This window comes from Halyomorpha halys, unplaced genomic scaffold (genome assembly GCF_000696795.3).
Source record: "Halyomorpha halys isolate HHAL.00 unplaced genomic scaffold, Hhal_1.1 Scaffold194.1, whole genome shotgun sequence".
In the NCBI taxonomy this organism is placed as follows: Eukaryota; Metazoa; Arthropoda; class Insecta; order Hemiptera; family Pentatomidae; genus Halyomorpha; species Halyomorpha halys.
In genome coordinates, this window is record NW_027108392.1 from 1,022,127 (window position 1) to 1,036,255 (window position 14,129).

Here is a 14,129-nt window from a genome sequence, read left to right on the forward strand (position 1 = left end):
TTTTTTTTGTGTTACAAAAATTCAAGTCCAATCTTATATGTCATCGATCTATGGCTAAAAAGATTTCCTCATTCAAGCCATTTATTAATACAATAGTAAAACATAAAAATCATTCCATTTTTCTTTAGAAATTCATATTTCATAAAATACTCATTTTTCATTCTTTTTTTTTTTTTTATATATTGAACCCACTCTTTTATACAAATATCATACTGTATGTTCTCTTATATATCTTTTCATCTGTCATATACTTTTTGAGCCATTTTCTTAAAACATCTCACTGAAATATTCAAATTTCTTCATTTTCTCTTAATGACCAATATTTGTCATAAAATTTTATGACAAAAGTAAATTTGAATTTTCATAAAGAAACTTCCTAACCTGTATTTAAATAAATTTTGACCGCAAGTTTTTACAGCAACTTTATTTAAATAAAGTTTTTTAGCTTCCAGGAATTGGTTTGCTATAATCTACCAGAAACTATTGAACAATTAATAGTATATCAGCAATAAAAGGTTTCCAAGCTTCATTCATTTATTTATTTCAGAATGTTTTAGTATTCTTCACATTAACACATCAGACATTGTACCAATAAGGTCTTGATACATTAAAACTTGTTGGTTAAATTGTAAATCATATTATGTGATGAAACACATTGTTTAATATATTGAATTACATCGCAAAATACAATCATTCCAGGAATCTGATATGAATGGCTTGCCATCTCTAACACTCCCTTCAATCTCAGAAGATGATGAGAATGCTGCTGACGAAGGAGAGGATTCACCTCTCTCCCCACCTAATAGGTCACCCTTGGATGCAGTTTCGCCCCGACATGGAAGGCTTAGGTTCGTCTAACATCTTAAAAGGAAACGGTTTATAAGTATCACAACATATTTCTTATGCAAAATGAAAAGGTTATCATAATCCAAAATAAAATAAAATGTTGCATACTATTACACAATGGTTTATTATTTTAAATAATTATTTTATTATATCAGTAAATAACAAATAATAAAATATCTCGTGGGATTTTGTATTCTAACTATCTTGATACATAAAACCTCACAGTTTGATGGAATGTTATTAATTTTTTTCTTAGTTAATAACAAAGGTTCATTATGAAAAAAATAAATCAAAATTATGTTCAATGCACTGTATAATTGGTAATTTACTTTTTTTTTTTTTTATATTTAAAGAAAATAATACCTAAACACTGAGGTTTTTTCCTCTACCTCCATAAATGGCCAAGATATAAAAAAAGGAAACATCTAATCCACTACCATTTTGAAACAAAAAAGTGGATGGAAATAACTGATCTGAGCATCATCATTGAGTACCTATAACTTTGGTGCCAAATCTAAAAAAAAAAATCATTTGTTTTGTCTCAGAGAAAAACTTATTACAGGTTTTTTTATTTGAGTTTTGGACTCTAGGTATCTTAAAAATTTAAAATCTCAAAATTTAAGAGGTGTTAATTTTTACTTTTTTTGTTGACAATCCCAAAGGGTTGCTGAACATAATAAACAATAAATATTATTATATGCATGCTCTATAATTACTTACACTATTACATTAGTGTTGAAATTTATTTTATGTAATTCTTAATAGTTTAATTTAGTGTAAGTAGTCTTTGATAAAATTCTATATTAAATAAATACAGAACTAAATCTGCAGCATTTTAATACCATTTATAAATTAGCACTTATCTCATAAAAATGAAAGAGTTTATTCTAAGCTCCTTACCTAAATCTGTAAGAGTTTAAAAGCCTTTATAAATAATGTCTATCATAGCATAATCTTGGTATATCACAAGTTCTTCTGATTCCAATATTTACACCAACATTTTGTCTGATTATATACTACAGCTACCCCATTCTAATTTTTGAAAAATTTAAATTAAATTAATAATTGTTATCAGCTCTACTTTATTGAATCAGAAGTTTAAAAAAAAAATAGTGTTTATAATCTTTGTTTTTTGTGTATGTTATTTTGGATATAGACACCATTTTCTAAGGAATTCTAATTCTATGCTAGGAGAGAATTTGGTGCTGATTTCAGGCAGATTAATAATATTTATTAAATTAAATCCAAAACAAATAAGAGTTGCTGACAGCACGAGAGATTTCCCAATGTATCTTGCTTACATACCTCATTATAAATTTATATAGATAATTAACTTTGTCAGTATAAATTGATCCATAAAACTTTGATAGGGAAAGGATAAGTGGGGGCAGTGAAATCAGCCGAGACCGTCTTAATAACCAAGTGTCCTCTCTGCACCATGATGTAGCTACGCTTAGTCAAGAGGTATTTCTTCATTGAAACAACATATACTATACATAAAGATATTATAATGAATTAAAATTAATGATTGCTAATAACATACATAGCAGGTAATGTATTTATTTATAATTATAAAAAGTCTAAGTTCAATTATTGATTCATGCATCTGATTGATCAAAAGGATGTTAAGTAAAGTTGGAGTAGGCATGTTTAATAGTGTATTTAACAATACTAACTTAAACTAAAATAAAATTTTAATAATAAAACCTTTCATTTTTACTTTTAATCGATGGTGAAAACTCGAAGTCATTCTACAATTAATGTTACCATATTCTGGCAAGGGAATCCAATAATTGTAAATTTAAAATAAAATTGAAAGTAAAAGGCATTGCAGTAAATAAAAACCATTTATTCAGCTACCAAAAAATATTTATTTTTTAAAATAATCCTTATGATATTAACTCATATGATGTAAAATCAATTTTGTGATTTTTTTTATTACCTGGGGTCTGTTTCATGATGAAAGCTAATAGTATTAGTCCATAAATACAAGTACACGAACTATAAAGTACAAACACTAATAAATTTTTTTTAAAATAAGGACGACTATTAGTGATATTACATGAATTTAAAAGTAAAAAATTATCTGGTAGAATTGTATAAGTCAGTAAAATTGTACGGAATACAAACTACAAGATTAATTGTATTAGTTTGTACTTTATTATGGAAAAGATCCCAGGTTGTTTAGCTCAGCAGGAAACAACAAAGAATTTATGTACATAAATATGGAGTTAATAAGTAATACTATAAGCGCATAAAATGCTTTATTATAAACCATAACATGCTTTATTAAAAGTATACAATATTATGTACTAATGATAAAATTATATACTAAAAATATTACATACTTATACTAAAATGCTTTATTATAAGTATATAATAAATCATTTTATGGCATAAAGTTTGTGTGCAGAGCAGCATACAGGTGACTCACTTGGCATACACCTTGATAGCAGTTTGAGAATTTGCTTGTCTTAAGATAGGTTCAGCTATAGTAAGCAAACGATACATTAAAGATGGAACACTTTGTAAAATTGTGATTCATTCTGACTTTTCTTTCAAAAAAGTTCTGCAAGTGAAATTAAACTATTGAACAATAAAAAATTATATATAATAATCAATAACATTAATTATGCATATACCTAAGGTTAATAGGGTTAGTATTAGTATATAACTAAAATGAAACAAAAGAAACTTATATTATTAAGGAAAATATAAAGAAAGAATTAATTATTTTAAATTAAACAAGCAAAATTAGTAACTTTTCTTAAACAAATAAAAAATAGTTTCATGATAGAACAATAAAATTAATAATGTTTCTGCCTCAGTGGAGATAAAACAATGTCTATCTGACCTGATGTTTCCACATAATAAAGATTAATCGTGTGGATGATGTCCGTAAGCCAATGACATGAATGCTCGTATTTACAATGTAATATTTTATAATATACAATAAATAAATTTAAAAGTAATATATTGAATTCAATTTAATTCAGAGAGTGATATTTTAGATTAAAAAATAAAAATAAAAAGTTTCAATCTTCCAGCATAAACAAAAAAAATAAAAATGTTTACATGCATAAACAGGCAGATTCTCCCTTAATCATCCATCTCTTTATGAGATTTCATTAAACATATAATTAAAATAAGATAATATTTTAATTAGTTGAGCTACTAATATAGTAATATCTTTAATTACCTTAACAGGTGAGAAATGCTCTTCATGCTCTTCAAGAACTGAGGTACCCTTATCCCTTGCCAGCTCACTCCAATCCTAACTTGCCTTCAGCTCATGGTGGTATATCTACCGAGATTCTTAGATCCTCATCACAGCCACCTGAGACATTCCGAGGAGGCGTTGATTGGGGTAGAGCTGAAGCATCCACTCAAACAGATTCTACACTTGAAGTTATAAGGTTAAGAATTCTGCAATGGATACACAGGGTGTCCCATAAATCCTGGGAACTATTTTTAATGGTTATAGAAGAAAATTAATATTTTTTATCTTTTAAGCATTACATTTTTGCTTAAATGTGTTACAATAAGTAACAATCACTCATAAATATTCTAGAGAATTAAATTCAATTTGCATTATTGTAAAGTAGATTTTTAAAATTTTTTGGACTTCCACCTCCCGAAATATTATCCAGGATTTATGGGACACCCTATGTATAATATTTTCTAATTAATTAATTTAAATATAATCAAATTAGCCCAACCAGATACAAAAGAAATAAATGGTACCCATATTGATTTAAAATTTGGACAGTATAGACAACACTGTGAAGTATACATTTTTTCATAGTATTCATTTATAGCATGAGTATAAATTTATTGAGTACTAATATTTAGTGTGATAGAAACACATTTTTTCATAATATCCATGTATGTGTACTAATGTAACCAATATTAATACTCAGTATGACAGAAGATTTTCGAACATTGAATTTTATGTCTAAAAATTAGACATAAGTGATGAGTTTCAATCAAAAGTAAATACAGCCACTTCTGAAAAGTAAAGTTTATTTGTTTTGTTTATTAACAATTTAAAGTTCTACTACACCAAAAACTAATTCAGTTCATTTCAAAATTAAAATTTTTAGCCTTATGTCTTAACAAAACATTTCAAATCTTAGATAAAAAAAAAAAAAAAAGAAATTGAAATAAATCAGCTTATTTATAAATAATTAAGCCCAGTTGAATATTGATTTTAAATTGAATTACAGGTGTAGAATGTTTGTTGCTTCACATCCTGAAACAGTCCTTAGATGGTTGGGTTTGGATCCCAGTGAGCTACCTCTCTTGCCGGTCGAGGAGGGTCCTCAAGAAGAAGAAGGAACTGGATATGATGATACTAGATGGCCTGAAAATTGCAATTCATCTAATTTTTTCTCCAGAGCCCATTCCGTTGATAGTGGTGACACTCGTCCCTTTCGGAGATCAGTATCTTCAAAATCTCTGAAACTTTCACCAAGCTGAATTTGCTAGTTAGTGCATTTTATTGAGTTTAATTTGATATATAAGTTTAACACTCTCATTAACTCATTATTTTTACATTGTTTTAACATTCTAAAAAAAAAAAAATTAAAACAATCTAGTATTAAAAGTTCATATAATATATAGTCACATTTTAAAAATTATTATAACATTGCATGGTAAATTTTAACATGAATCTGTTCATTTCTGGTTAGCTTTCAGATTGATAAGATCGACAAACAAAGAAGGGAATTGAAGACTCAAGAATTCAAGCGAGGTATATATAAGTTGATAAGATATATGCATTGACCAAAGGTATGGAAGGACCTAAGTACCTGTAGCAAAAAAAAAAGTGAAATGAAATGTATAATATAATATAGGTTATTTTATATTTTAAATCTTTGTATAAAAAAAGGAAAGAAGAAATCTTATGAATTTCCTTATTTTAATTTATGTCAATTATTAAAAATTGTTAAAGGCTATATCGTTAATTTATCTGAATATTATATATTGTAAATAAAGATATAATAAAGCAGTAAAGGATCTTGATAGGTACTAAGCATGTATTTATTGAAATGTTTTATTTATGCTTACTGAAATAATTTAAAAATCATAAATACTATCTTCTTTTCATGACCTATAAATTAGTATAAAATATGCTTTTAATATTTTTTAGTTATTGGCTGCATTAAGAGGCAAATTGTATATTTTTTATTTTATTTTATTTTTTTTTTTGCATTCTAAAAATGGCCAAAAGAAAGCTAATACGGGATGAGTCTGATTTTGCTGATCAGATTTCACCTGACATTCCATTTATGAATTTTTTTATTTTTTTTTTAACTAAGCATTAAATTTTGTTTAATGAAAAGGACTAAAATACTTGTGTTATGGTTGATTCACCAATTGAGTCCAATATTTTATTTAGTTAAAAAAATTTTGATTTTTTCCTAGCCAATCTAAACCAATAAAAAAATCTCTAAATGTGTTAGTTGTCTGGAGGGAGTGATTTAAAGTTGCTAATAATCCCTGAATTTCATGGTACTGCACCAGTTTACCCTCAAACTTGACATGCCCCTTTGAGCCAACCACTGAAGGCAGTGTCTATCCATTGAAATAAATATGTGTCTTTTTCCAGGATACATTCAAGATCTGTAATTTTATTACTAATTAACTTTTTTCAATGGATATTCTGAAACATCTCCAGGATCTGTGGGTGTTCCTCTCAGAAAATATTGCAAATATTCATCCTGAAGAGCCATATCTCAATGTCAATCTTGGGTTAATTAACCACTATTCAGAACATTGTACTTATCTCAGTCATAATAGTAATCCCAGAGGCTGTAGTGCCTAATTTACATATCTAGAGTTTCTCAGTTTCTGAAAATTTCTGAAAAAAAGTTTCTTAAAATTCTTCTGTCTCAGTTAACTGAAAATTTTGTGCACAAGTATTCACAAAGTTAATAAACATGCAATTTCCTTCTACTATCCTGAGGCATACCTTGTTCCTGTAAGGTGGGATTAAAACAAGCAGTTTTTTTTTATGACCCCCTTCCTAGTCATTTTCTGACATATGGGGGGGGGGAGAGAGTTATCTACAGGTGACCAACCAATTTAACCATAGTGGGGGTTCAAGTTTTTTATTTTGTTGGACCACCACTTAATAAAAAAGTCAACACACTAGGCAGGATCCAAACTGGCGCTGCCCGTAGTTCTCAGATTTTTAAGACCAGCACCTCAACCACCTGAGCTACGGGTGACCCCAAAACAAGGAGTTGGGATGATCTCGACATCACCTTGTATACTGATAATAGTCAAGAAAAAGTAATATAATACCAAATAGTGAACCCATAATCCATCCTGATTGTAGTACTAAAAGTTTTTTATCATTTTTTCCCTTCCGACAATAGTGTAAATAAAATCCAAATATATAAAAGCCTGAGTGATGTGGTTACATTTCAAAAGGTAAGGTAATAAGGAAGAACCATAATCATTATCATTCACCTGTCAATACTAAAGAAATTTAGAAACATTAATTCCATTCCATAATTTGAACTACATTTAAAATATAACTATTATCTATTTCTATCATACTTTCAAAGTTTATGATAAAGGAATAGAAAAGATCAATCATCAATTGCCTTTTAATATAGTTAATTTGTATGATGACCACTTAACATATAAAATTCTTAAAGTGCTACCTCAAAAAGCAATACAATTTCCCCCATAAGTAATAGCATTGATCCAAGTTATATAGTTTTCTTATCTTAAAAAACTATTCCACGTCAAAATTATATACAAACAAAAAAAGCATGATCAACTTTTCTCTTGCCTATCCGTTAATGACAAAGGCTCTATTGCTTTTGAAACTAAAATCCTAAATTAAAAAATGCCCCTGTCATAAAAATGTGGACAATATTCCATTTAAATAAATTATATACCTGCAATAAAAAGGTTTTGGATTTAGTTTGAATGTGTGAATCACCAAAAGTATAGCATTTGTTGTTTTAATCCATTTTTTTTTCATTTAATATTAATTTTGAATCAACATCAATAAAAAATTTCAGTAATTAAAATCTACCTCTCACAATTTTTTTTTTATACATTATTGTAGTAATGATAAAATATATTAAGGAAAAGTCAAGTTGAGTAGGCAACAATCTTTCTAGAAACTTTCCATAAAATATTCTATTATTTATTATATGTACATGTATATTTATTGACTTATGCTTGATTATTCCACTACTTAGGTCATTCAAAGACCAATTCGTATGCATGCAGATAAGTTGATAAACTGAAAACATACATATTTCCAGACATATCAATTTAATCCTTTTTAACTATGATTAACATATAAATAACTTAACAAGTAAAATTAAATATATAGAATTTTACAGTTTCAATGAAATGAAACAAAGTTTTTTTCCTGGTTTAAATAAACATGACTGCTTTGTAATTATGTTAACACACTATATGTTGGATAGTATTTTTTTTACTTATTTTTTTTATATTTAATCTTTTTAGCATTAAACTGCTGGGACTGTGTATTCACCATACCATAAAATTAAACTTTAAGTGGTTATATATGTATTACATATATTACCCAATAAGCTCTAGAGTTTGTCTTGGCTTAAAAGAGACTTTACTTACAACTTCATCTTTCATTATATCCAAAGCATCAGCATCATTATTTGAAAGGAATAATTACACAAAGGGCGGTACAATTCATAACCTAGTATCTCCTTCTTTCATGAATCCTTTGACACAATATTTAATCTGTAATATTTACATATGTTGATGGCCCATTATCCATAGTTAATAATTATCCATTTCAAGACTGATCAAGCAAAATCTTCAAGGATTAAAAATTGAAGTTCTTTAGTACTCACTATTCCAATCAATGATTGATCACCAGATCAAGATCTTAGAATATTTCTTAAAAAGCCTAGAGTTTAAAACCAATACAAAATGCCTTCCAGATATTCATTTTTTTTTTCCAAATTCTGAATTTCTAAAAAGAGGGGAATAAAAAATATGTTCGTCAGAGGAATCTTCAAGAAACGAAGGAGCATACTTCAATTAATTATTAATTTAATTTTATAATTTAGGGAGATTTCTTTTCCACTGGATACAACCAGAAGGGTTGCCTCCATCTTCTATTGCTGCTCAGTCCACTAGCCCCCTGGGGCGTGTTCTTCTGAGTTTAAATGTGCCAGTGCTGTACTTTTCTATCCGAACACAAAATGTTTGTAGTACAGATAATTAATTTCCTTCAGTAATTAGCTGAGGAAACTCATTTCAAGTGATACAACTAGATTTTGGGAATAATAGAAACTAATAGGTAGATCGCACAAATTTTAGTGTCTAAGATATAATATTTTTAAATACTATTACTTTTCCCACATAAATTAGGATCTGTCTAGATGAATGAAATATATCATCATGTTGTTTTATTTGCTTTTTTTGTTGTTTGGACAAATATCAGAGAAAAAGAGAGGAAGTAGATTTTTTTTTTTTTGACAAGTTAATTTTATTTATATCATGGATGTGGCTTGACAAAAAAAAAAAAAGTTTTCATAAAGATGAAGTTAAACAAATAACTCCCTAGATAGGCTCGCATAAAGTGTGTTAGCAGTCAACTTATGTTAAAAAGTATAATTAATGTCAGTAATATATTATTTGTCCACAAGTGAAAGTGACCTTTATTTTATTTTTATTTTTTACATATATAAGATTATAGAACAGTTGCAATACTCTAAGACTATTTTCTACTTTTCAAACCAACACATAGCTTCAACTGATAAATAAAATTATTGCCCAGCGGTATGTATATGTTGTAAATAGGAATTGTAATTAGACAATATTGTGATCTTCCAAGTAATGATGTTTGCCCACTATTGTGATGCTGTACCATAAAAAATATTACCATAGATATTTTTCTTTAATATAAATTTAAATTGTTTGAAAATCCTGCATGGGCATTTTAAAAGTAAAATGTTATAATAAACCTTGATTTAAAAAAAATACACAATGATGGACTGTAAATAAGTGCAAATATCACCTCCATTGTTGCTACTTTTTGGTACATATATTACGCTTATTTTCATCTGGCTAATGAAACAAGCTTGTCTTTTTTCAAAAATACATTAAATTTTATATAATTTCCAATGATTTATGTTTTTTAAGTAAAGAAAAGTAATTTTTGACAGGAAAATGATTGTGCCAAATGTTATTTATTATTTATGTTTAATTTAAGTAAAAAAATATAAATACTGTATTCTGTACAAAAGTTGATACATCATTCTTTTTTTCATATGTCAAGATATTGACTATTATTTAATGACTGTTAAATATATTTAAATTTAAATTTTGTTGAGTTGAATTAAATAATTCAAATAATTATTGGAATATTGAATTTGTATATGTTCAAATACTAAATGAAGTATTTTATAATATTTTTCTACTAAATCATATATAAATCTAAGCTGATATGAAATCATTCCTATTTGTATGTGTAGGAAAATTACTTGTTATATCTTCTCTATCACACCGAAAATTTAACATGCACTATTTTCATAAAAACACCTAACTAATTATTTAAGTTGTTATGTTTAAAAAATGTTACAAGAAACTTGAAAAATGAATTGCAAAATTAAATGGCTTTATTATTTTGCTTCCCTGTTCCTTAATCTTTACTGATTATAACTGTCAATTAAAGAATAGTAATAATCATTTATATTCTCCATTTTGATTAGTTTTATTTAATTTGATATTAAAAGAAGATGTAGGATTTCCTATTGGTGAGAAAACCACCTTCTTATCACCACTTTTCATTATATTATTTTTAAAGGAAGATTGAAAACTAGGCTTCGATTGTTCTTGAAAAACCTTCGATGAGATTTTAAGTGGGCCCTGACTTGTAGATTTTGATACCTTTGGAACATAAATCCTTACAACTTCTTCCAAAATTTCTCTGTCTGTATGTTCAATATTCGAAGGCATTCTCATATTTACTTCAATATTATCTTTTTCCGGATTTAAGCTAAGTTTATTCCTAGTTTTAAAGTTCATACCTGTTATGGACTTTAATTTTGCAAGTTCTGTTATATCCTGCTCTAACCTTTGAAAAGCTTTCTCCAGGTTGGATATCTTTTGTTTAGTCCTTTCACCAGTTTTCAAATTTATATATTCTTCAATCAGGTCTGATGTAAACTGACTTTCTGGGTTACCATCATACAAATTTAGAGGGAAACGCTTTTTTCTAACATGGTCTCCATCATTTTCATCACCATATCTATTTTCAAAAAAAGGTGTATTAAAATAGTTACCTTGTAACTGATTGTATTCCCAAGGACAAAATATTTCTTTGTAAAGGTAGAGATCTCTCTTTACAGGAGGAGATTCGTCAAACTCGTACCCCTGCTCTATTAATCCTGAAAGATTAATACCATTCAATTTGAATCGCTTGTGTCTTCCATGCTTCTTCTTATATGGTTGAAAAATTGAATGTTTGGGTACAATATTGAGCACATGTTTTTTCTCGTTAGTACTATCACAGGTGGCACAATCTGCATTAAAACTTTCGAGAGCGGACAGAAATGTTTTTGCATTGTTAGCCGAACTTTCTTCATCAGAGATAAGTTTTCTTTCATTAATTCTTGAAGGGAGGAATCTGAAATTGAGATATAAAATAGTTTGATCATTGTATACAAAAAATATTATGTAGAATAAAGTTAAACTGTTATGTTACTATTGATAATGATACTTATTTTAAATTAATCAATAACAGCCTAACCTAAATTTTAAATTAATAAATGAATAGTGAACTATCAACCTTCCTTTATAATTTGATAGGATTTTAAAATCTGGCAAAATATTTTGCCTGGTAAATTGAGAGAAACAAGATTACATGACAATTAGTTAATCAATACTTAGTTGATTAAGATAGCTAATAATGCACAGGTTATAATTTGTAAATAACTAATATAACAAAATTATTTACCTTTCAGTCTGTGAGCACGAAATACAATAACCATCTAATAATACGAATAATAAAATTTTAAGTAGCATGAATCAAATCATGTGTTTAACGAAAAATACTGTTTTAAATATAATACTTTTAACTGACATCTGTAATATTCTCCCCATTATATTTCCTCTCTTAGTTTCAATCAGTTTTCAATTTTTACCATCATTGCACTTATACACTGCAGTGAGAGTGATGCATGTGTTCACAGTCCTATCCTTTTTTATAATAAAACTAATGACATATTATATAATTTCATTATTCTTATGTGTTTATTAACCAAGATTGATATTAAAACAAATGATATTTTTGAAAATAAGTTTTTCTTTTTTATTTGAAATATGAAGTTTATGCATTAATTGCAATTAATATTAGCCATGAGTGATTACATCATTTGCATTGACTTTCTACTAACTGTGTCAGAAATTCACTAAATAAACACCACATGACTGTGCACTATTAATAGTAAGTATATCATATGCTTTGTAATAAATGAACATTTTTAGTATTACAATTGGAAAAAGTTTTAAATTAATGATATTAAAGTTGAAAAAGAAATGGTCAGGGAATCACAAGATAAATTTGAAATAAATGAATAATAAGTTTAAATTACAAATAAATTTAAAAACAAATAATATTTAACATATATGTTTTACACAAAATTAATAAAAATCTATATTAAATATAACTAAAATTTTCAAACAACACTATGTTGGAGAAATACATAGGTAATAAAGCATCCTCACCATTTCTACTGGATAGGTAGGCATATAATTATCATAATATAGGTATGAAATTATATAATTATGGATACTGAATTTTCAAACCATGGGTCGCCACGAAATAAAAATCAATCAATCGAACCGGTCCTGCTGTAGTTTCGAGGTTGCTAAGGTGATACCTTAATACACTCACCTACAACAGAATCTCATCATGCATGTCAAATAAAATGCTTTTGCGCATGATGAAGGAAATATGGTATTTTTAATTTGATGAAATTTATACTAAGCCAAGACAAAATTAATCCTCACCAAATTTGGAAAAGTCAGAAGAGCCGTTTTTAAAATATAGGAGTGACAGGAAAAATGCATTTATGCACGCGTAAACGAAAATGTATGATGCAGTCTGGTGAAATCTATATGGGAGCAACTAGTTAACAAACCACACATTTCCTGAAAATTGCATCAAAATAATATTAACAGTTCTATCAATTAATAAACATTTGACTACAGACAAACATGGACCCAATTTTTATCCATGTCAAAAACTAGGCCAGTAAAATTAGAATGATAGTTGGAAAAAATCCAGGTAAAGCTATAAATTGTTTTAATCCATCCATTCTGCTTTCAATAAGAAGAAACTAAGTGTTCGCCAATTTCCTGGTTCCTTTAAGCAAGCTCTGAAAATATATCGATATTTTTTTACTTTGTTTATTAAATTAAAAATAATACAAAAAATAGACACTATATTTAAAAAATGGTAATTGTATAAATTATAGAGCATTAAATTATGCGTTTAATGGCTACAATAACATAAGAATTCGATCAAGGAGTATTTTCAAATCGGTGGTCAAGTAAGTGCCGAATTGATTTATCAATTTTTCAACTTTACGATTAATATTATCACAAAAATCTATAGAATAATAGTTTTAAATAATCTAACTATCTTTCTGATGGCTTCTTTATCTTTAAAATTTGGTCAAGTCTACTTTTATAACATCTACTTCTTCAAAATGAGGCCATACCCTGTAAATGTAATATTGCAGTAAGTGTTAGTAAACAACAAAAATAAAAATTATTAAATCAGTGTAATAAACATTTTTATTTTTTAAAAAGCAATCAAATTGGATTGTACATAATATAATGAAAATCTGAGACAGATAAAGTAGGAATTTAATAATGATTTTTAGTACATGTGTGGGCAACCCCCCAGCTTGCTGTAAGATTTGATAGGCCAGCGAGATATTTTGAAAAATCCAATTAAAGAAAAAAATATTACACCACTTACTCATACTCACAGAATCAAGTTAGGGAGCAAGCCGAGTGGCGGCAATCATCAAAGAGTGAGGCGGCAAACATCAGAGGATTTGATGTTTGCCGCCTCACTGGCGGTGCAACAAAAGATTTTGAACTAGCATGAACAATGCTTCTCAATTGTTCTACACTAGGTGATTCTAGATTATTCCTTCATTTTGCCTATATAAGCGGGTGGATGGCCCGAACTTTAGTTCTTTAACTTGATTCTTTCTTTAATAATAGGGCCATTTAGAATGGACATTCCACAA

The 14,129-nt window shown here is 27.7% G+C and overlaps 2 protein-coding genes across 3 annotated transcripts in view; one reads left to right on the plus strand and one right to left on the minus strand.

Moving 5' to 3' along the window:
- The window catches only part of Elk (Eag-like K[+] channel), a 477,962-nt gene extending 472,176 nt beyond the window's left edge, over positions 1-5,786 (plus strand). For both annotated transcript variants that reach the window (XM_067046711.1, XM_014418388.2), the window contains exons 14-18: positions 700-848; positions 2,217-2,310; positions 4,054-4,262; positions 5,073-5,333; positions 5,538-5,786. In XM_067046711.1, coding sequence (XP_066902812.1) covers positions 700-848; positions 2,217-2,310; positions 4,054-4,262; positions 5,073-5,325 — 705 coding nt within the window. In that variant the 3' untranslated portion in view covers positions 5,326-5,333; positions 5,538-5,786. The remainder of the gene's footprint in view (positions 1-699; positions 849-2,216; positions 2,311-4,053; positions 4,263-5,072; positions 5,334-5,537) is intronic.
- Positions 5,787-10,536: 4,750 nt separating this feature from the next.
- On the minus strand, positions 10,537-12,262 carry LOC106679300 (uncharacterized). Its single transcript, XM_014418373.3, has 2 exons — positions 11,822-12,262; positions 10,537-11,491 (listed from the first exon to the last, which is right to left on the minus strand). Exons 1-2 carry the CDS (start codon positions 11,887-11,889, stop codon positions 10,549-10,551), a joined length of 1,011 nt encoding a protein of 336 aa, XP_014273859.1. The 5' UTR covers positions 11,890-12,262; the 3' UTR covers positions 10,537-10,548.
- Positions 12,263-14,129: the final 1,867 nt, after the last annotated feature.